Source organism: Urocitellus parryii, chromosome 6 (genome assembly GCF_045843805.1).
Source record: "Urocitellus parryii isolate mUroPar1 chromosome 6, mUroPar1.hap1, whole genome shotgun sequence".
NCBI lineage: Eukaryota > Metazoa > Chordata > Mammalia > Rodentia > Sciuridae > Urocitellus > Urocitellus parryii.
The window spans coordinates 80,990,953-81,012,177 of record NC_135536.1 but is presented as its reverse complement, the minus strand read 5'-3'; the positions used below and the strand labels follow the sequence as shown (position 1 = coordinate 81,012,177).

The window sequence follows — 21,225 nt, the reverse complement described above, 5'->3', positions numbered from 1 at the left end:
GTTTACAGCTGGAATTGACTGCCAGAGGGTAACCTCGATGGAGCCTCTGGTTAGCCCATTCTCTCTCTCAAGTGGATGCAGAAGGTTGGGTTGTAATCAAAAGGTGACATGAGAAGAAAATTACCTCTAGATAGGAAAGAGAGGTGGGAGGGAAAGGGAGGGAGAAGGGGAATTGCACGGAAGATGGAAGGAGACCCTCATCGTTATACAGATTACATGTATGACAATGTGAGGGAAAAAAAAGAGGTGTGTCACATTAGATTGGGTAGAGAGAAGTGAGGGGAGGGGAGGGGAGGGGGGATAGGAAGGACAGCAGAATAAAATAGACACTACTATTGCTGTATGTATATACGTGACTGTATGACCAATGTGATTCAGCAACCTGTACACTCAGAAAAAAGAGTAATTATACCCCATTTGATTCTCATGTATGATATGTCAAGATCATTGTACTTTCAGATGTAACTAATTAAAACAAATAATAATAATAAAAAACCCAAAAAGGTGAGAATCAGTCCTATAATCAATGTCTCCAGGAATTAAGTAGGATTCAGAATAACTTGTTATGTGCCAGCTGGGGATGGTAATAAAAGATGAAAAATACACAATTACAAATTTCTGAGATATCACTGTCTAGTGAAAGAGAGGGTTAGGAAACAAATTGCTGCAATAAAACATATAAGTGCCATATGCAATGCATATCCCTGTATCTATCTATGCATTCCATAAATGTGTAAATCTATAATGAGGTGTAGGCATAAAGGAGCAGATGAACAATTCTGATTAGAAGTCTCAGAGGAGAAAGTTGAGCTTGGTATTGAAAATTGAGGAGGAAAATGAATATGTCCTGGTTCCCAAACATTCAGCATGGTGACTATGGTTAATAGTGATGTATTGGATAATAATGATAATTACATTCCACTATCATTAATAACTCCATGCCCCCTCCCCTCCACTCCAACCCCTCTGCCCTATCTAGATTTCGTTTATTCCTCCCATGTTCCCGCTCCCTATCCCACTGTGAATCAACTTCCTTATATCAGAGAAAACATTTGGCATTTGGTGTTTCGGGATTGGCTAACTTCACTTAGAATTATCTTCTCTAACTCTATTCATTTACCTGCAAATGCCATGATTTTATTCTCTTATTGCTGAGTAATATTCCATTGTGTATATATGGCACATTTTTTTAACCATTCATATGTTGAAGGGCATCTAGGTTGGCTCCACAGTTTAGCTATTGTGAATTGTGCTGCTATAAACATTGATGTGGCTGTATTCCTGTAGTGTGTTATTATCCAAAGTACAGGTATGAAGACACGAATTGGTGTGAAGATACTGTGTATACAGCCAGAGATATGAAAAATTGTGCTCTATATGTGTAATAAGAATTGTAATGCATTCTGCTGACATATCTAAATAAAAAATAAATTACAAAAGATAATATAAAGCAAAGAAAAAAATAGTGATGTACTGTATCCTTGAAAATTTTCTAAGAGTGGATCTTATTTATTCCCACCAACAATAAAAGTAACTATGTGAGGTGATGGATATGGTAACTAGCTTGACTATGGTAATAATTTTATTATGTAGATACCTTTATCAAAACATCCCACTGCATACCTTGAATATATACAATATTTCTTTCTGCATCATACTTCAATAGCTGGGGAAAAAAGGGAAATTTGCATAGGAGGTTGCCCCCTAGGTGTGAGAAGGCATTTCATGTCATGTGAACACTATTCAAAGGTGTGGAATACTGTACAAGGGCAGGCTTAATCGATGAATTCTGAAGGTGTTCTTTTGGTGCATCACAGCAATAGAGATCGGGTTGGAGGGGTAGGCATGTATTTGGTAGCTAGGACCAAGAGTATTAATAGGTAATGGGACAAACATTAACGTGAGGGTAACATGAAAAGATTTTTTTCTAACATCACTTTTATCACAGTGTAGAGGGTGAATTTGGGGGGTCCAAAGGAAGAATGACTTCTGAGGCGCAGGTAAAACTACCTGCAAAATGGCAAGTTTAAAATGGGGATGAGTTGAAGATAAATTTTTTTTGACTTAATGATTATTTCTATCAATAATAAAGAAGTGGTGGTGAAGATAAGTTCAAGTTTAATGAGTTGTATGACTTAACCTTATATTAGATAAACGATCAAACTGAATTTCTGTCCACCTATAATTGATTTTAAATATACGAACATACTCTTATAAATGATGGCAAGTCTCTCAACTTGTGTCTTGCAAATCATAGTTTCAGAGCCATGATTGTTTCAAGAGGGCTTTGAATTTATTCTAAAAGCATTTGGAGATATTTTGGAATGTTAACTAATAGGATAATTAAAAATATTTCTTAGAACTTCCCAGTAAAATCAACATGTCACATTGTCAGAGTTCTTTTGATGAGAATTCTTAGGAATGCAGGCTGAGTGATTTATGGAATGCTCCCTCTCATCTTCATTATCATTGGTGGTACACTTAACGAATGTTTTCTATACAACCTTATTTGTTCCTTACAACAATTCTATGGATCAAGAACTAATATTTCCTTCTTTCTTCCTTTTTTTTGGGGGGGGGCAGGGGGTGTGGGGTGGGGTTTGGGTACTGGGGATTGAACTCCTGAGTTGCTGGCATTACAGGCACGAAGCACCATGCCCAGCATAGTTTATTTTATTTTTGAGACAGAGTCTTGCTATGTTGCCTTGGCTGGGCTTAACCATGATACCCTCCAGCCTCAGCCTTCCATGTGATTGGGATTACTAGCATGTGTCACCACATCCACTTTAGAAGTTAAAAAAAAAGGGAAAACTTGGAGAAGAAAAATGAGTATCATCCCCCACAGCGGACACTCCACCGAGGCAGTCAGCGGCCACCATCCGGTAAAGCTGAAGGATACACTGCCACTCTCCCACAGAGTGCAGCATTAAAACAGGTTTGTGTCAATCAGCTCACCCCCCAGACAGATTTCCATAGTGAGAAGTTCGGCTCTGAGAGCTCCATTTCCCCGCACGGAGGGTCGCATAGCCTGACAGGCGATCGCCCGGAGGCTGGAGTCTGTGGCGTGTGCCGGGGAGCGACAGGGTGCCGGAGCGGGGGGAACAGCGATACGGATCCGGGGGGGCTGCCGCCAGTGGTACATCGGAGCCCTTAGTGCTGAGTTCCAGCTTTGAAACAGAGGAGAGAAGAGGCCCAGTTTGGATCCAGACACCGGTCGGACCACAGTGGAGGACAGCAGCCGCCATTTCGGAGAGATGATGTAATCATCCCCGTGTTCTACTGATCTCAGCCCATTCAACTACGGAACAGGTGATTTCAGGCTGGTATTTGCCTGCGTCTAGCAGACAGATTTCTTGCTCAGGCTAGGGGCGGGGGTTCTTGTGGAGAATACTCCTAGAGGCGCGTGCTGGGCAAGGCATGCGCCGGGCACTGAGCAGCTGGTTTTTGGTTCCCGGGGCTAACCTGGCCCAGGTCTGAGGAAACTGCGGAGACTGCCGGTGGAGGCCAGCTCCAAGTGGAGCGAGTGCTGAGCTTGGGGCGACTGGGTTCTGACTCCCGGAACAGTTTTGGCCTGGGGCTGGGGAACCCGTGGGGTCGCTCCCTGGAGCCAGCTCCCAGTGGAGAGTGTATCAGGATCGGAGAGGCGGGGTTCCGGCTACCTAAGCTGCTTTGGCCCAAGGCTAGGGAACCGGCAGTGACTGCTTCTCAATCAGGGTCCGGCGGGGTGCGGGAGGGGCAGAGTGGAGCATTCACCTGCGCCCAGAGCAGGCCAAGTGACCCGCCGGCGTGGTACCATGACACCCCAAACGCAGCTGGGGCTGAAGAGAGCAGCTGCTCACGCCTAGAATAGGACCAGCGATTCCGCGGCGCGGTAGCCAAGTAACCTCATTTGGAGTAGAGGCTGTGCAGAGCTGCAATCTGAGCAAGCAGGGCAGGCAGACCTGCCTCCAACTGGCAAGACAGGCCAGGTAGCTTGCCAGCGTGGTGGACACGTAACACCGAGGCAGTCGCGTCACACTGGTTGGAGTGGGGGTGGAGCAGGGTCGAAGCCCAGGTCCGGAGGGGGCTCAGCAACCCGTTGGAGAGGTAGTCAGGTACCCCCATTGGGAGTGGGGGCTGTGCAGAACTGCGACCCACCGGCCTAGAGGTCTGCCAGCGCGGTAGACTCGTCACACCAATTGGAGTGGGGGCCCAGCAGAGCCGCCACCCACATCCAGATCAGGACCAATGACCCCAGGGCGTGGTAGTTACGTTACCACAATTGGAGTGGGGGCAGAGCAAAGCCACCACCCGTGCCCGCACCGGGGGCAGACCTGCGACCGATCAGCATGGTAGACAGACCACCATAATTAGAGGAGGAGCACAGCCAATACCCGCCCTGCAAGGGAGACTTCCCAACTCTACAAGAGCAACATAAAGAAATAGGAGGTAAATTTCAAAAACACAACAGTTGCACCAAGCAGAAAGAAACGCGAGCAGTATGAAAAGACAAGGAAAGAAAGGACCACAAGCAATGCAGGTCAACTCAACTTTAGAAGAGGTAATAGCTGCAACAGATGGAATGTCAGATAAAGAGATCAGGATTTATATGCTTCAGATGATCTGGAGTCTCAAGGAAGACATGAGACAGCAAAATCAGACAATGAAAGATCACATTGACAAACAAATCCAGGAAGTAAAAGATCAATTTCACAGGGAGATAGAGGTAATAAAAAACAAACAAATAGAAATTCTAGAAATGCAGGAAACAATAAACCAACTTAAAAACTCAATTGAGAATACTACCAGCAGAGTAGATCACTTAGAAGAGAGAACATCAGACAATGAAGACAAAGTATTTCAACTGGAAAAGAACATAGACAGCTCAGCAAGTCTGCTAAGAAACCATGAGCAGAACATCCAAGAATTATGGGATAATATCAAAAGACCAAATTTAAGAGTCATTGGGATACAGGAAGGCACAGAGCTCCAAACCAAAGGAATAAAAAGTCTATTCAGTGAAATAATATGAGAAAACTTCCCAGACTTGAAGAATGAGACAGATTCCCAAATCCTAGAAGCCTACAGGACACCGAATGTGCAAAATCATAAGAGATCCACACCTAGACACATTATAATGAAAATGTCCAACATACAGAATAAGGAGAGAATTTTAAAAGCTGCAAGAGAAAGAAAGCAGATTACATTTAGGGGTAAACCAATCAGGATAACAGCTGATCTCTCAACACAGACTCTGAAAGCTAGAAGATCCTGGAATAACATATTTCAAACACTGAAGGAAAATGGGTTCCAACCAAGAATCGTGTATCCTGCGAAATTAAGCTTCAGATTAGAAGATGAAATTAAAACCTTCCACGATAAACAAAAGTTAAAAGAATTCGCAGCTAGAAAACCATCTCTTCAAAAAATCCTTGGCAAAACATTACAGGAAGAGGAAATGGAAAATAACATTGAAAACCAACAATGGGAGGTAGGACAGTAAAGGGGGGAAAGTAGTCAAAGAGGATAACAAATCAGCGTTAGTAACATCAATAAACAAATATGGATAGAAGAACAAACAATATCTCAATAATAACCCTAAATGTTAATGGCTTAAACTCACCAATTAAGAGACACAGGCTAGTAGAATGGATCACAAAACAAGACCCAACAATATGCTGTCTACAGGAGACGCATCTGATAGGAAAAGATATTCATAGACTGAAGGTGAAAGGCTGGGAAAAATCATACCACTCAGATGGACTGCGGAAACAAGCAGGAGTGTCCATACTCATATCCAATAAAATAGATTTCAAGCCAAAGTTAATCAAAAGGGACAAAGAAGGACACTTCATACTGCTCAAGGGAACCATACACCAACAAGACATAACAATCATAAATATATATGCCCCAAATAATGGTGCAGCTGTGTTCATCAAACAAAATCTTCTCAAGTTCAAGAGTCTAATAGACCACCATACAATAATCATGGGAGACTTCAACACACCTCTCTCACCACTGGACAGATCTTCCAAACAAAAGTTAAATAAGGAAACTATAGAACTCAATAACACAATTAACAACCTAGACTTAATTGACATATACAGACTATACCACCCAACATCAAGTAGTTACACTTTTTTCTCAGCAGCACATGGAACCTTCTCAAAAATAGACCATATATTATGTCACAGGGCAACTCTTAGACAATATAAAGGGGTAGAGATAATACCATGCATCTTATCTGATCATAATGGAATGAAACTGAAAATCAATGATAAAAGAAGGAAGGAAAAATCAAGCATCACTTGGAGAATGAACAATAGGTTGCTGAGTGATCAATGGGTTTTAGAAGACATTAAGGAGGAAATTAAAAACTTCCTGGAGTTAAATGAAAACACAGACACAACATATCGGAATCTATGGGACACATTGAAAGCAGTTCTAAGAGGAAAATTCATTGCTTGGAGTTCATTCCTCAAAAAAAGAAAAAACCAACAAATAAATGATCTCATACTTCATCTCAAAATCCTAGAAAAAGAAGAGCAAAACAACAGCAAAAGAAGTAGAAGGCAAGAAATAATTAAAATCAGAGCTGAAATTAATGAAATTGAAACAAAAGAAACAATTGAAAAAATTGACAAAACTAAAAGCTGGTTCTTTGAAAAAATAAATAAAATTGACAGACCCTTAGCCATGCTAACGAAGAGAAGAAGAGAGAGAACCCAAATTACTAGCATACGGGATGAAAAAGGCAATATCACAACAGACACTTCAGAAATACAGAAGATAATCAGAAATTATTTTGAATCCTTATACTCCAATAAAATAGAAGATAGTGAAGGCATAGATAAATTCCTTAAGTCTTATGATCTGCCCAGATTTAGTCAGGAGGATATTGACAACCTAAACAGACCAATAACAATAGAGGAAATAGAAGAAACCATCAAAAGACTACCAACTAAGAAAAGCCCAGGACCGGATGGGTATACAGCAGAGTTTTACAAAACCTTTAAAGAGGAACTAACACCAATACTTTTCAAGCTACTTCAGGAAATAGAAAAAGAGGGAGAACTTCCAAATTCATTCTACGAGGCCAACATCACCCTGATTCCGAAACCATACAAAGACACTTCAAAGAAAGAAAACTACAGACCAATATCTCTAATGAACCTTGACACAAAAATCCTCAATAAAATTCTGGCGAATTGGATTCAAATACATATCAAAAAAATTATACACCATGATCAAGTAGGATTCATCCCTGGGATGCAAGGCTGGTTCAATATACGGAAATCAATAAATGTTATTCACCACATCAATAGACTTAAAAATAAAAACCATATGATCATCTCAATAGATGCAGAAAAAGCATTCGACAAAGTACAGCATCCCTTTATGTTCAAAACGCTAGAAAAATTAGGGATAACAGGATCATACCTCAACATTGTAAAAGCAATCTATGATAAGCCACAGGCCAGCATCATTCTGAATGGAGAAAAATTGAAGGCATTCCCTCTAAGATCTGGTACAAGACAGGGATGCCCTCTCTCACCACTTCTGTTCAACATAGTCCTTGAAACACTGGCCAGAGCAATTAGACAGACGAAAGAAATTAAAGGCATAAAAATAGGAAAAGAAGAACTTAAATTATCACTATTTGCAGATGATATGATTCTATACCTAGCAGACCCAAAAGGGTCTACAAAGAAGCTATTAGAGCTAATAAATGAATTCAGCAAAGTGGCCGGATATTAGATCAACACACATAAATCAAAGGCATTCCTGTATATCAGCGACAAATCCTCTGAAACGGAAATGAGGAAAACTACTCCGTTCACAATATCCCCCCAAAAAATAAAATACTTGGGAATCAACCTAACAAAAGAGGTGAAAGATTTATACAATGAAAATTACAGAACACTAAAGAAAGATATAGAAGAAGACCTTAGAAGATGGAAAAATATACCCTGCTCATGGATAGGCAGAACCAACATCATCAAAATGGCGATATTACCAAAAGTTCTCTATAATTTCAATGCAATGCCAATCAAAATCCCAACAGCATTTCTTGTAGAAATAGATAAAAGAATCATGAAATTCATATGGAATAGTAAAAGACCCAGAATAGCAAAAACAATGCTAAGCAGGAAGTGTGAATCAGGCGGTATAGCGATTCCAGACTTCAAACTATACTACAGAGCAATAGTTACAAAAACAGCATGGTACTGGTACCAAAACAGGAGGGTGGACCAATGGTACAGAATAGAGGACACAGTAACCAATCCACAAAACTACAACTATCTTATATTTGATAAAGGGGCTAAAAGCATGCAATGGAGGAAGGATAGCATCTTCAACAAATGGTGCTGGGAAAACTGGAAATCCATTTGCATCAAAAAGAAGCTGAATCCCTATCTCTCGCCATGCACAAAAGTTAACTCAAAATGGATCAAGGAGCTTGATATTAAATCAGAGACACGGCATCTGATAGAAAAAAAAGTTGGTTATGATCTACATACTGTGGGATCGGGCCCCAAATTCCTCAATAGGACACCCATAGCGCAAGAGTTAACAACTAGAATCAACAAATGGGACTTACTCAAACTAAAAAGTTTTTTCTCAGCAAAAGAAACAATAAGAGAGATAAACAGGGAGCCTACATCCTGGGAACAAATCTTTACTCCACACACTTCAGATAGAGCCCTAATAACCAGAATATACAAAGAACTCAAAAAATTAGACAATAAGATTACAAATAACCCAATCAATAAATGGGCCAAGGACCTGAACAGACACTTCTCAGAGGAGGACATGCAATCAATCAATAAGTACATGAAAACATGCTCACCATCTCTAGCAGTCAGAGAAATGCAAATCAAAACTACCCTAAGATACCATCTCACTCCAGTAAGATTGGCAGCCATTAGGAAGTCAAACAACAATAAGTGCTGGAGAGGATGCGGGGAAAAGGGCACTCTTGTTCATTGCTGGTGGGACTGCAAATTGGTGCAGCCAATTTGGAAAGCAGTATGGAGATTTCTTGGAAAGCTGGGAATGGAACCACCATTTGACCCAGCTATTCCCCTTCTCGGTCTATTCCCTAAAGACCTAATAAGAGCATGCTACAGGGACACTGCTACATCGATGTTCATAGCAGCACAATTCACAATAGCAAGATTGTGGAATCAGCCTAGATGCCCTTCAATAGATGAATGGATAAAAAAAAATGTGGCATTTATACACAATGGAGTATTACTCTGCATTAAAAAATGACAAAATCATAGAATTTGGAGGGAAATGGATGGCATTAGAGCAGATTATGCTAAGTGAAGCTAGTCAATCTTTAAAAAAAAATACCAAATGACCCCTTTGATATAAGGGGAGTAAACAAGGTCAGGGTAGGGACGAAGAGCTTGAGAAGAAGATGTACATTAAACAGGGATGAGAGGTGGGAGGGAAAGGGAATGAGAAGGGAAATCGCATGGAAATGGAAGGCGATCCTCAGGGTTATACACAAGGACATATAAGAGGAAAGGAGGGGTAAGACAAGATAATACAAATCGAAGAAATGATTTACAGTAGAAGGGGTAGAGAGAGAAAAGGGGAGGGGAGGGGAGGGGAGGGGAGGGGGGATAGTAGAGATTAGGACAGACAGCAGAATACATCAGACACTAGAAAGGCAATTTGTCAATCAATGGAAGGGTAACTGATGTGTTTCAGCAATCTGTATATGGGGTATAATTGGGAGTTCATAACCCACTTGAATCAAATTGTGAAATATGATGTATTAAGAACTATGTAATGTTTTGAACGACCAACAATAAAATAAAAAAAAATGACTATCAATTTGAGAGCTTTCCTGTTATAGGAATTACATCCTTTTAGGTGCTGTGAAGAATAGTATATTAGTCACAGTCATCCTTGTGCTCAGGTCAGCCCGTGCATCCTGATGGAACATGGGAACTTACCCAGGGAAGCAGTAACCCATGTATCTGAGATGTTGTCACCTGCTGGGTATCAAAGGCTTTATTTTTTTAAAGATTTGAACATTTCAAACTGATAATAAAAGCATGAAAGTTGTAAATATTAATGGAATAGGATGTAGTGTTATAATGCAAGTATATCATGTAACATTTGCCCCACCACTGAAGTACTCTTTCTGCAGTATAGATCTTCTATATCACACCTTGCTAAAACTCCAGTGCCTCCTTCTCACCGGTAGGAGAAAGTTTAAGCTCCTTAACATGGCTATAAGTCTCTTCCTCATTTGGCTCTTGTTTAGTCTTCAACTTTATCTTTTCCTACAACTTTATTTTTTCCTTTCCCTCTTTTCAATTCTATGCTATTCTTGGAAACCACTGGAAGAAATCAAGCAGAGGAATGATAAGATGTTGTTTTCAACTGAGAAATATCACTCGGATTTCTATCTGGAGAACAGAGTACTTTTTTTTTTTTTCCCCTGTGCTGTACGATACCACTGAGATACATCTTTAGCCTGGAGAAAAGATTTAAGGAAGTAAGAGTAGGAAAAAAAACTGTTTAGGAGGATTTGTAGTAAACTAGGTGAAAATTGGTAGTATATTTGCCTAGAAGTTTAGCCATGCAGATGCTTCAATATTGATAAATTTGAATTTATTTTGAAAGAAGAGACAAATCCTTTGAGTGTGCATTGAGCATAATAGAATGATCATTTATAAAGCAAGTCAACTGGGAGTGAGAACTACAATTGGGAAATGAGCTTTTCCTGAAACCCTGATGAATTTTTATGGCCATAGTTAATAATCATAATTGTCATATATAATAGTATACAGTAATCATGCATCTCTGTTATATAAGGTATCTCTGTTGTATAAGTAGGTGGAATACATCAAATCTCAAATGAAAAGATATCAGCATGCTTTCTTCATAGCATTTATATGAATGAGGGCCATAAATGTTTTGGCTATAAATGAAGGGTTTTATAAGTAAAATCTTCCCCATATTGATTCACATATTTTGTTAACTTAGGCCTTGAATATCTTTGGGTTGATAAAGATGTAGAATAATACTTGGAATAAGCAAAAATATTTATCTAGTTGTTCAACATTTTAACAAATGTTATCACCCACTATTCAATAAGCATGCATAGGAATGAAGTTAAAAAATTTAAGACAATCAGCACAACTTGTTGAATATAAATGTGTTATATTTGCCACAATATTTTAAGACTTCTATGATCAGCTTGAGCAGCAGAGGTTTGATTTTTCCTTGGATTTATTTCCCCAAGCATTTGCACATAATCAGCACTGCCATGGTCCATGGTGCAGCCATTCTTCTTGGAGGACATAAGCCATGCATGACACATAGTTATCTACTTCTGACATTGCCCACCTCTCTCAAGCTGCCAGCTCTGAGTTGCCCATATCATGCTGCCTGAAACTTTGTTGACTGCCCTGGCTCTTTTGCTTGGTTTTTTACTTCCCCTTTGCAGCCCTTTTAGGGGGACTTTTGAGTGCCTAGTTTAATGAGGCTTTTCTTACCACAACCTAACCATTCCCCAAGAGTGTAAAAAACTGAGAATCTAGGGCAGTGTGGGGAGGGACAGAAAGGCTATATTGGAAGGTGGTCATACACACTCTTGATCTGTAGCTGTCTGCTCTGTCACTAGGTCCTGATGCTTAATGTGGCTTACCCTGCTTGATATTTTTTATGCTTAACATTCCTAGGCTTTTTATTTTTTATTTTGATGCAGAGTCTTAGGGTCTTGTTAAGTTGCTGAGGCTGGCCTTGAATTTGTGATCCTCCTGAGTCGGTGGAATTACAGGTGTGTGCCACTGTACCTGGCAAGATTTTTTCTTAGATGTACCAAATTTCTCTCTTTTGGATGCCTCAAGTTATAAGTCAGCTTTATATGTATCTAATCTCATTTGTTGATGATGAGAATTTTCTTTTCACAGGACTTCAAGTCTCTTTTCAAATCTTCATAGCTGTGTCTCTATTTCAGTGTTCCTGAACAACTTTGGCAATCAAGACACTGTTCAGCTCTGGCAAAAAAGCCTGTAGGAGTTCATGCAGCTGAGATGAGATGTGTGCAGTATCAGGACAGAGGCTCAATAAGAAAATAAGAAGGTAAATCACTTATTACTAATTTGTTGAATAATATAAGACACAAACAGGAATGGAAGAGAGCCCCTTTGAGTTAATAAAATCTGGAATAATATCACTTTAGAGCACTGTATCAAGTTACTATATTAAAGTTATTTCTAACTGATTGATGTGGTAATGGAATCTTTGGTTGATTAAAAACATGGCTAGGATATTTTATACTTCTTTCTGTCAACAAGTGAAGTCTATTTCTCCAACTTAAATTTGTCTTGGTGTTGTCCCTTGCTTTGACCAGTGGAATGTAGCAAAAGGGATGTTTTCTAAGTTCTGGAACTTTGGCAACAAGTTGCTTTGCATCTTCCCCTTGTGCCCTCTTGTGATATTCTCCATCACCATATATGGAAGCTTGGGCAAAACTACTGAATGACAGATGACTCCCTTGAAAGAGAGGCCCAGTCTATAAGCTACACTAAGGTTGTCTTAAACCTGAGTGAGGCCATCTTTAACCTTCCAAGCTAGTCAAACTGCCAGATGACTGATGCCATTGGGGAAGCCAAAATGAGACCAGGGGAGGAACTACCCAGCCAAGCTTGGCCTGAATTGTAGACTCATGAGCAAGTAAAATGTTATTGATGTAAGCTACTTTGTTATACACCAATAGAAAATAGATACAGATATTGTTTATGAATGGCCCTTTCATTGACTTTCTGAATACTTTTTAGGTAAATAAATAAAATATAATCAGATTTTAAAAATTCTGTTGATTTTTTTTAACAGAAAAGACCTGACCTATGAGAGGTTACACTGCTAGTGATTTCCTTTATCCTACCTCCACTAGCATTTTGAGTCCATCCCCTTTTGTTGCTCTTCTGACACCCTGTTCATTTTTTTATATCTCACACATAATCAAGAACTAAATAAATATTGACCAGACAGCTGTGCATTTTACTACCTCTAATTTAGTTATCCTTTATTATGGGACACGGAGCACATTCAGATTCCACATCAGAGGACTCTGTTCCTACTTTTCTCTCTCCCTTGTTTCTTCCTTTGGAGATGATATGCTTTATTTTCACTTTTTGGAAAGTGTTTATTTTCATTTGTATGGAGTTTCTTCCCTCATAAATGAGAAAAACAAACAGGCAAGAAGATTAAAAAATATGAAATTTTTACACACACACACACACACACACACATCCCTATTCTCTCCTATTTCCTCTCAAGTGACCCATTACCGATTTTTCTGTTTGATTACTGTGGCCAAATATCTGTGGTCCTTGGAAACAATTCCCTTGGCCAAATGTGCTATAAGAAGCCAATCCCAGGATTCTACAACAGCATTAAGTAATTTTTCAGTGCTGCTAATTAGTTACTTTGCCTCTATGGAGGTATTACCTGTGACTTTTTATGCCAAGCAATGATAACGTTTCAAAGGCAAGAACTCTACATTTTGTGGTCTTTTAAGTCTATGATAATTTTAACATTGGTCCAGGTAGGTTAGATGGATGGGAACTGTCTTTGATGGGGATCAGAACTCCAAGTCGAAACACACAGTTATCTGAGGGAGAATTTCATAAATCTCAAGAAACAAACCAACTCTGTTATTTAGCAGGGGAATTGCAGCTAATTTACCAACGATTGAAATATAGAAGACCAGAGGATGAATAGACTCAAATTATGATTTTGTGTTCAGTATTGTGGGGGTTATTCTAATGGTGTTTGCACAGATGTTGTGCACATGGATCTCTAGGAAAAGAATAAGTTAAGAGTGTAAGATTTGTCTAGCTGAAGTAATATGAATTTTGGACAATACTAAAGAAATACACACATATATCCACTTTTAGTTTTTCTTTTAAAAAAGTTTAATTGACACATAATAATTGTACAGATTTATGGAGTACAATGTGATGTTTTGATACATGTCTAGTTTGTATAATGAACAAATCAGGATAATTAGCATCTTCATTACCTTAAACATTTGTCTTTTTTTTTTGTGGTGAAACTTTCAAAATCATCTCTTCTTGCTGTTTTGTAGATTTGGCATATTATGGTTTTGGGTCACAGACAAGATGCCAAGTGGAAAAAACCTGGACTGATGAGGCCAAGAGTCAAACATATTAATTCTGGATTTGTTACTAACTAGTTCTATACCTTCAGCAGAGTCATTTACCCTCCCTATACTTTGTTTTCCTTAATTCTAAAATAAAAGGATTTTACATTTACTAGTAAAATGCCATTCAGGTTATAGCAGTCTACAAGTCTTGCTGCATTGATAGTAGTAAGAACAATTATTTTTGAAGCATGTAGCTCTGTTTCAAGTTCCCATATTCTGAATAAGTCCTGAATTCTTTCTACTCATTTCAGGAAGAGCAAACTAGTGGACCAATGGAGGAACTTTTATCATCATCAGATTGAAATGCTTCCTTGCAAATTTCAGTATTACCCAGGAAGTCTAGTTTTAACTAAACTTTGTTAGTAATTTGAGACCAAAGGTTAGAAAGTAGAGGACTACATATCTTTATATGAATGACTCCAAACATTGTTTAACTTTCTAAAACTCTGTAATTATCAGCTTTGTTCAATTGGTGGTAAGCTCATGTGATTTATAGTTCATTTCCTCTTTATACTGGCCTGTACAGGAATGAGCAGATCTGAGCAGAGGAGAGAGTCAACTGTCAGTAGATGGTTTTCTTTGTTCTCCTTCTATTCTTAATGGTGGGAGTGTAGGCAGAGATGGGTACTCTGTGTTAAAACATAATCCTGGGGTTCAGAACACTGCAAAGGCACCTGGGGTTTAGTTGCCTGTCCCCACTAGTAACCTATTTTACTTTTATATTAGTGACCTAACTAGACAACTTTTCACTCTATATTCACTGAAAGCTCAGATACAAACTATGATTCTGCCTGTGTTAAAAAGGGATGTCATTTAGTGAGGACTAATACCAAGTGGTACCTAGATTTTTTTTTTTTTCCTTTTTGAGATGGAGTCTTCCAATGTTACCCAGGCTGGTCTCAAACTCGAGATCCTTTTGCTTCAGCAGGGATTACAGGTCTGTGCTGCCATGTCTGGCTCAAAGTGTGGTAGCTAGAGACATCAAGTTTTTAAAAATATTTTTAAATTAGTTCTTTGTAGTTACACATAATATTAGGGTTCACTGAGACACAATTATACAAGTGTGGAATATAATTGCTCTATTTCAGTTCCAGTAACTCCTCTTTCTCTCTCCTCTTCTCTTCCCTCTACTCTAATGTATATACATAAAGGGGAAATTCATTGTGGTCTATTCATTTATGTACACAGGAAATTTAGAGGCCCTAAGATTTCAAAATAGAGAGAACATGGAAAACTGGCTAGAAAGCAGAACTACCCAGTATACAAGTCTGCTTTCCAAATTTTTACCAACACTAGTAATACATCTAATTTAAAAATCTTTTTTTTTAATTTATTTTTTTTAGTTGCAGTTGGACACAATACCTTTATTTCACTTATTTATTTTTTATGTGGTGCTGAGGATCGAATCCAGAGTCTTGCTCTTGCGAGGCGAGTGCTCTACCGCTGCGCCCCAGCAACAGCCCTTAAAAATCTTTATAATGTAATATACATGAAAATTTTAGAGATAAAAACAAGATTTTGTGTAAAAATTAAACAGGGTTTAGAATTGAGCTTGAATTGAGCACATTGTTAGAATAACTGCCATTTTCTAGTGGAGCAATTCAGAATTTAATCATTTGCTTGGATCAATTGTTTCAGTGGGGGAGGTTTCTAATGATAACCACTATAAAAAGAATCTAACTCTAAGCTGAGCTGCTCTTTATGAATATGGTTGTCATTTATACTGTTATGAGAAAGTCTGAAAAAGACTTTTTAAAGGTATATTGGAGAAACATTACCTACAATAACAGAGAATTCAAATGGGTCCATTTTTGGAACACTAAGAACAGTACTACTATTATTAGTGTTTTTGGCTTGGTTACTGAAATACATGAAAAATTCATCTCCATTTAGTGCATACGAAAGTAAAGTTATCAAAGAAGACTTTATGGAAGAAGGAATTTTGCTAGGCGGGGTGTTGGAGAGAATGGGAAGAATTAGAGAAGTGTCATGAGGGCGAGGGCACTGCAGGCCCAGCGGATGGGGGAGTGAAGCTCAGCTGAGGGTGTGCATGAGGGAAAAGAAAATACCATTCAGATGCACATCTATTGAAGAAGTAGTTTAGCTTAAAGTGTGAGGTAAGAGGAGAAGTGGAGTCACAAAGATAGATTATGATTATATCTTTGGTCATTCTGAAGATACAAATAGTGTAATTTCAAAATCCACATACATTTACCTTGCTGTAAAAATGAAATTGGTATATGCTGACTGCAAAATTTAAGATAGGCACAAAGTGAAAAGTAAAAGTCCTCTTCTCCTTCATTACTTTTTAAATTTAGAGACAATTATCAGTAACAGGCTTTTGGGTATTAACCTAGATGTTTTCTACCTATTTATTTTATTTTTAAAACCACATGGCAAAAATGTAGTGCTGGAAATTACTGACCTCTCTCCTGTCTGCCCTAAGTACATTAAGTCTACCTCTGTATTATGAATGGCTGCATAGTACTACATGGAAAGTTATTTTTCTAGTCTCCTGGTCTACACATTGCATTGTCAAGCTTTTGTTCTTAAAAACAATTCTTTAGGGGCTGGGATTATGACCCTGTGGTAGAGCGCTTGCTTAGCACGTGCAAGGCCCTGGGTCTGATCCTCATCACCACGTAAAAATAAATAAAATAAAGGTATTGTGTCCAACTACAACTAAAAAATAAATATTAAATTAAAAAAACAATGCTTTAGCAAAAATAACAAAAAATGTTATTTCTTTGGCCACTTTGTCCATGTACTATGTTCAGAAAAATTTCCCCCTTTTAGAAGTAGATCAGCTGAGTCAAAGTATCCGGAGCATGTAAAAGTTCAGAGGGTGTTTCCAAATTGACAAATGTTTATAAATGTGTTTTTCCATCACTCGGTATGAGACTGCTTGTCTCCTTCCCGAATACCCTGAATTTTGTCAAATGTGTAAATATCTGACAAACTGATAAGAAAAAATCCCAAGTATCTTGCTATTTTAGCATGGTTTATTTCATGAGGTTAAACATCTTTCAATACAAGTAGATAAGAACATTTCTAACACTTCTAACATTTCTGTATTCACTCTTACTTGTTCTCCTTTACTTGGGATTTATGACTCATTGCTGTCATTCTGGTTACCTCTTTTACTTGATAGCTCACATTTTTTCTGCCCCAACCCTTAGTCAGAATCTCCTCCACAGTACCTATAATTACACCAGTTTCTCCAGCACTCACGGTGAGTGCCATGATCTGCCAAACTCTGCTCTTGTGTTTAATGCTCTCTTCTAAAATAACTCACTTTGTCCACTTTAAAAATAAGGGAAATTTATGTCTTACAAACAAGGGAAATTTATGCCTTTAAAAGTGCATAGTAAGATTATGAAAGAAATTGGGAATATGGTTATACATATGGTATTAATATATTGAGGAATATCCAAGTTATGAAACCCACTGTCACTTAATTCTACAGTTAATGTATAAAAAGATTTTTAGTTTGTATTTTTATATGAAGTATGACTATAAATTAATACTTAAAAACACAATAGAGGTTTCCATAAAAAAGTGAAATAAGTTATTCTGTCAATATATTTTTGGCAATAAAATATATAACAGAGGAATATGAATTGCATTATGATTAAAATTGTCTCCAGAAGAATAAATTAACCGTTGTTTGGTTTTATGACAGCTTTTGAATTGCCCATGATTTTGCCAAGATCAGTGCCATTTATCCTAAGAGTGTTCCTTTACTTTCTTTCAGGGAACATGAGTGACATCACTGCTGACAGAGGCAATGGATGAAGCCAACCACTCTGTGGTGTCTGAGTTTGTGTTCCTTGGACTCTCCAATTCATGGGCAACCCAGATCTTCCTCTTCTTCTTTTCCTGTGTGTTCTATGTAGCAAGTCTGATGGGAAACCTTCTCATTGTGCTGACTGTGACCTCTGACCCTCCTTTACAGTCCCCCATGTACTTCCTGCTAGCCAACCTTTCCATCATTGATTTGATATTTTGCTCCTCCACAGCTCCCAAGATGATCTATGACATTTTCAGAACGCACAAAACCATTTCCTTTGGAGGCTGTGTAGTTCAGATTTTTTTTATCCATGCAGTTGGGGGCACTGAAATGGTGCTGCTCATAGCCATGGCCTTTGACAGATATGTGGCCATATGTAAACCACTCCACTACCTGACCATCATGAGCCCACGGAGGTGCATTTTGTTTCTAGTTGCTTCCTGGATTATTGGCTTTATTCATTCAGTGACTCAGTTGGCCTTTGTGATAGACTTGCCCTTCTGTGGGCCAAATGAATTAGATAGCTTTTTTTGTGACCTTCCTCGATTTATAAAACTTGCTTGCACAGAGACCCATACACTGGGATTCATGGTAACTGCCAACAGTGGATTTATTTCTGTGGCCTCATTTTTAATTCTGATCATCTCTTATGTCTTTATTTTGATGACTGTCCAAAAAATGTCTTTGGGTGGTTTATCCAAGGCCCTCTCCACTCTGTCAGCTCATGTCACTGTGGTAGTTTTATTCTTTGGGCCATTAATCTTTTTCTACATGTGGCCATTTCCCACATCACATCTGGATAAATTCCTTGCCATCTTTGATGCAGTTATCACTCCTTTTCTAAACCCATTCATCTACACTTTTAGAAATAAAGATATGAAGGTGGCAATGAGAAGACTCTGCATTCAGTTTGTAAATTATAATGAAATTTCTTAAGTATATTGATGGTATATGAAACAGCAAAGTAAATTTGAATTTCAGATGAACACATGTTATGTAAGCTATGTTAAATTTAGCCAGAATGCCACCATCTACTAACTTGTGCTCTGTTTTTTGCTTTCTGCCGATATTTAATTGTGATATAAGTCTGTTAACTGCCTTATAAACAGAATTGAAGATGAAAGGTTGTGGCTACTTCATCTCACTAGTGGGCTTACCTATATATAAGGGCAAACAGAGTAACTTAAATGTTAAAGGATCCATTTTTAAAGTCAGTATGTAGTTTATTATCTATTATCTATTTTTTCCATTTTAAGTAGATGATCTTACTATAAATATAAATATTAATTTTTACTGACTCTGATTTGTCTTACTATTTAGCTGATTTGTTTTCATCTCTTTAGTACATTACTTGTGAGCTATTTAATTGTGAATATGATTTTTTTCAAAGTCCAGTAAGGAGGCAGAAGCCATACCAATTTTTTTTTTTGAAAAGAGAAATTTTGATGTAAAAAGTTATTAACTAAATGCTCCATTTGTGTAAAAAATAAATGAAATTAATTTATAAAAAAGAGTTGTTAACTAAATATAAAATTGTACTATATAATTTTTGTGGGAAACCATTATTTTGCACTAGGAGCCTACACTAGGCCCTAGCAGGCCAGACCAAACTAGAATGGACTCACTCTGCTCAGTGCCATGCAATTAATCCTAACTTTGAAATGGGCCTATTTTCAAACCAAACCAGACCAGACCAAACCAAACCAAACCAAACCAAACCAAACCAAAACCAACTCAGGAGATTCCAAACAACATCAATCAGTGGAACAAGGAAATCTCCTATTTTAATCCTTTAAGGGAAGTCACTCTATTTTTTGTCTTTGATTCTGATTTCTTCTAGCCTTTTGCTGTTATTAAAACCAACTTCCTCTGCTCAGCTCATCAGACATCTGTTGTACTGTATATAATGAGGTTTCACCTGATTCTAGAATCACAAATAAAACCCAATTACAGCTTTAAACAAAATTTGATGTAATTTTGTCTCTGACAGTGAAGTAGTTATTTGAAAAAGAATGAACTCTAAAGTCATAGATGTAGCATTTGTAGGGAGCAACTTTTGCCTTAGAATTATTAAAACTCAAGCCTCCAAACTATTAAATCCTTGAGGAGTGGATGCTGTCTGCTGGTGTCTCTGTTTGAAGGAGGGCCTATGGGATAGGACACAGCCCTGAGGGAGAGGTGCCTCTGGCTGGTGCTGGTATTCTTGAGGAGGGTGTGGGTGGTGTTCTTCTTACACTACAACTAACCTGCTACTGCTTTAAAAAGTAACCAAGGCTGCTGAGGTGAGGTGTGTGGTTGGGTGAATCTCAGGGGCCAGCAGAGAGGATGTCCACTGGAAGCCAACCCGAAGAAGCAAACCCCTTCTTCTGCTTCCAGCCTTGCAGTAGCACTCTATCCCCCTCTAAGGGTATGGCTTAAAAAAGGAGGGGATGGCAGAAAGAAAGCTGGCAGAGTACCAGCTCTTTTGAATCACAGAGAAAATAAATACTATAGATCTGAAAGATTACATACAGACATGCAGTTACTTAGAAAAACATTAAACTTACTGTGGATCATAAAGCTTCTGTAATGTAAATTGTTCATCATCTTATAGAGTTCACATTTTAGGAAGTTCATCTACTGGAAAATTAAGTAATTAGCTCAAGATCTTAAAAGTAATGTATGAGCCAGGCCCAGTGGCACATGCTTGTAATCCCAGCAGCTCCAGAGGCTGAGGTAGGAGGATCATGAGTTCAAAGCCAGCCTCAGCAACTTAGCGAGGCCCTAAGCAATTTAGCGAGGCCCTAAGCAACTTAGCGAGTCCCTAGCAACTTAGTGAGATGCTGTTTCAAAATAAAAAAAATGAAAACAGGCTGGGGATATGGCTAGGTTTTTGAATGCCTCTGGATTCAATACCTGGTACCCCCCCCCCAAAAAAAAATTAATATGTAAGAGGTCCAAATTTAGAATATAGGTTGATGGACTCCTGGTCTTTTGCTGTCTTTTATCATTTGAGAGCATGTTACCTTGGTTGGTAAGTATGGTGTCCCAACTGGACTGTTAATTTTTCACTGACATACACCATATATTATTCATTTTGTACATTAAATGTCAAGTAGCAGAATTTCAACAAATGCTCAAGCATGATTTTTCACTTGATTTTTGCTGATATTTTCAGTTCTATTTTACATTTCTTATTCTATTTTAAAATAAGATCTTTTAATGCTTTTATTAGTGCATTATAGTTGAACAAATAATTATACATAATAGTTGGGTT

The 21,225-nt window shown here is 38.3% G+C and overlaps 1 protein-coding gene across 1 annotated transcript; it reads left to right on the top strand.

Annotated features, from left to right (window-relative positions):
* Positions 1–17,948: 17,948 nt before the first annotated feature.
* On the top strand, positions 17,949–18,905 carry LOC113177572 (olfactory receptor 4F6). Its single transcript, XM_026382120.2, has one exon. It carries the CDS (start codon positions 17,967–17,969, stop codon positions 18,903–18,905), a length of 939 nt encoding a protein of 312 aa, XP_026237905.2. The 5' UTR covers positions 17,949–17,966.
* Positions 18,906–21,225: the final 2,320 nt, after the last annotated feature.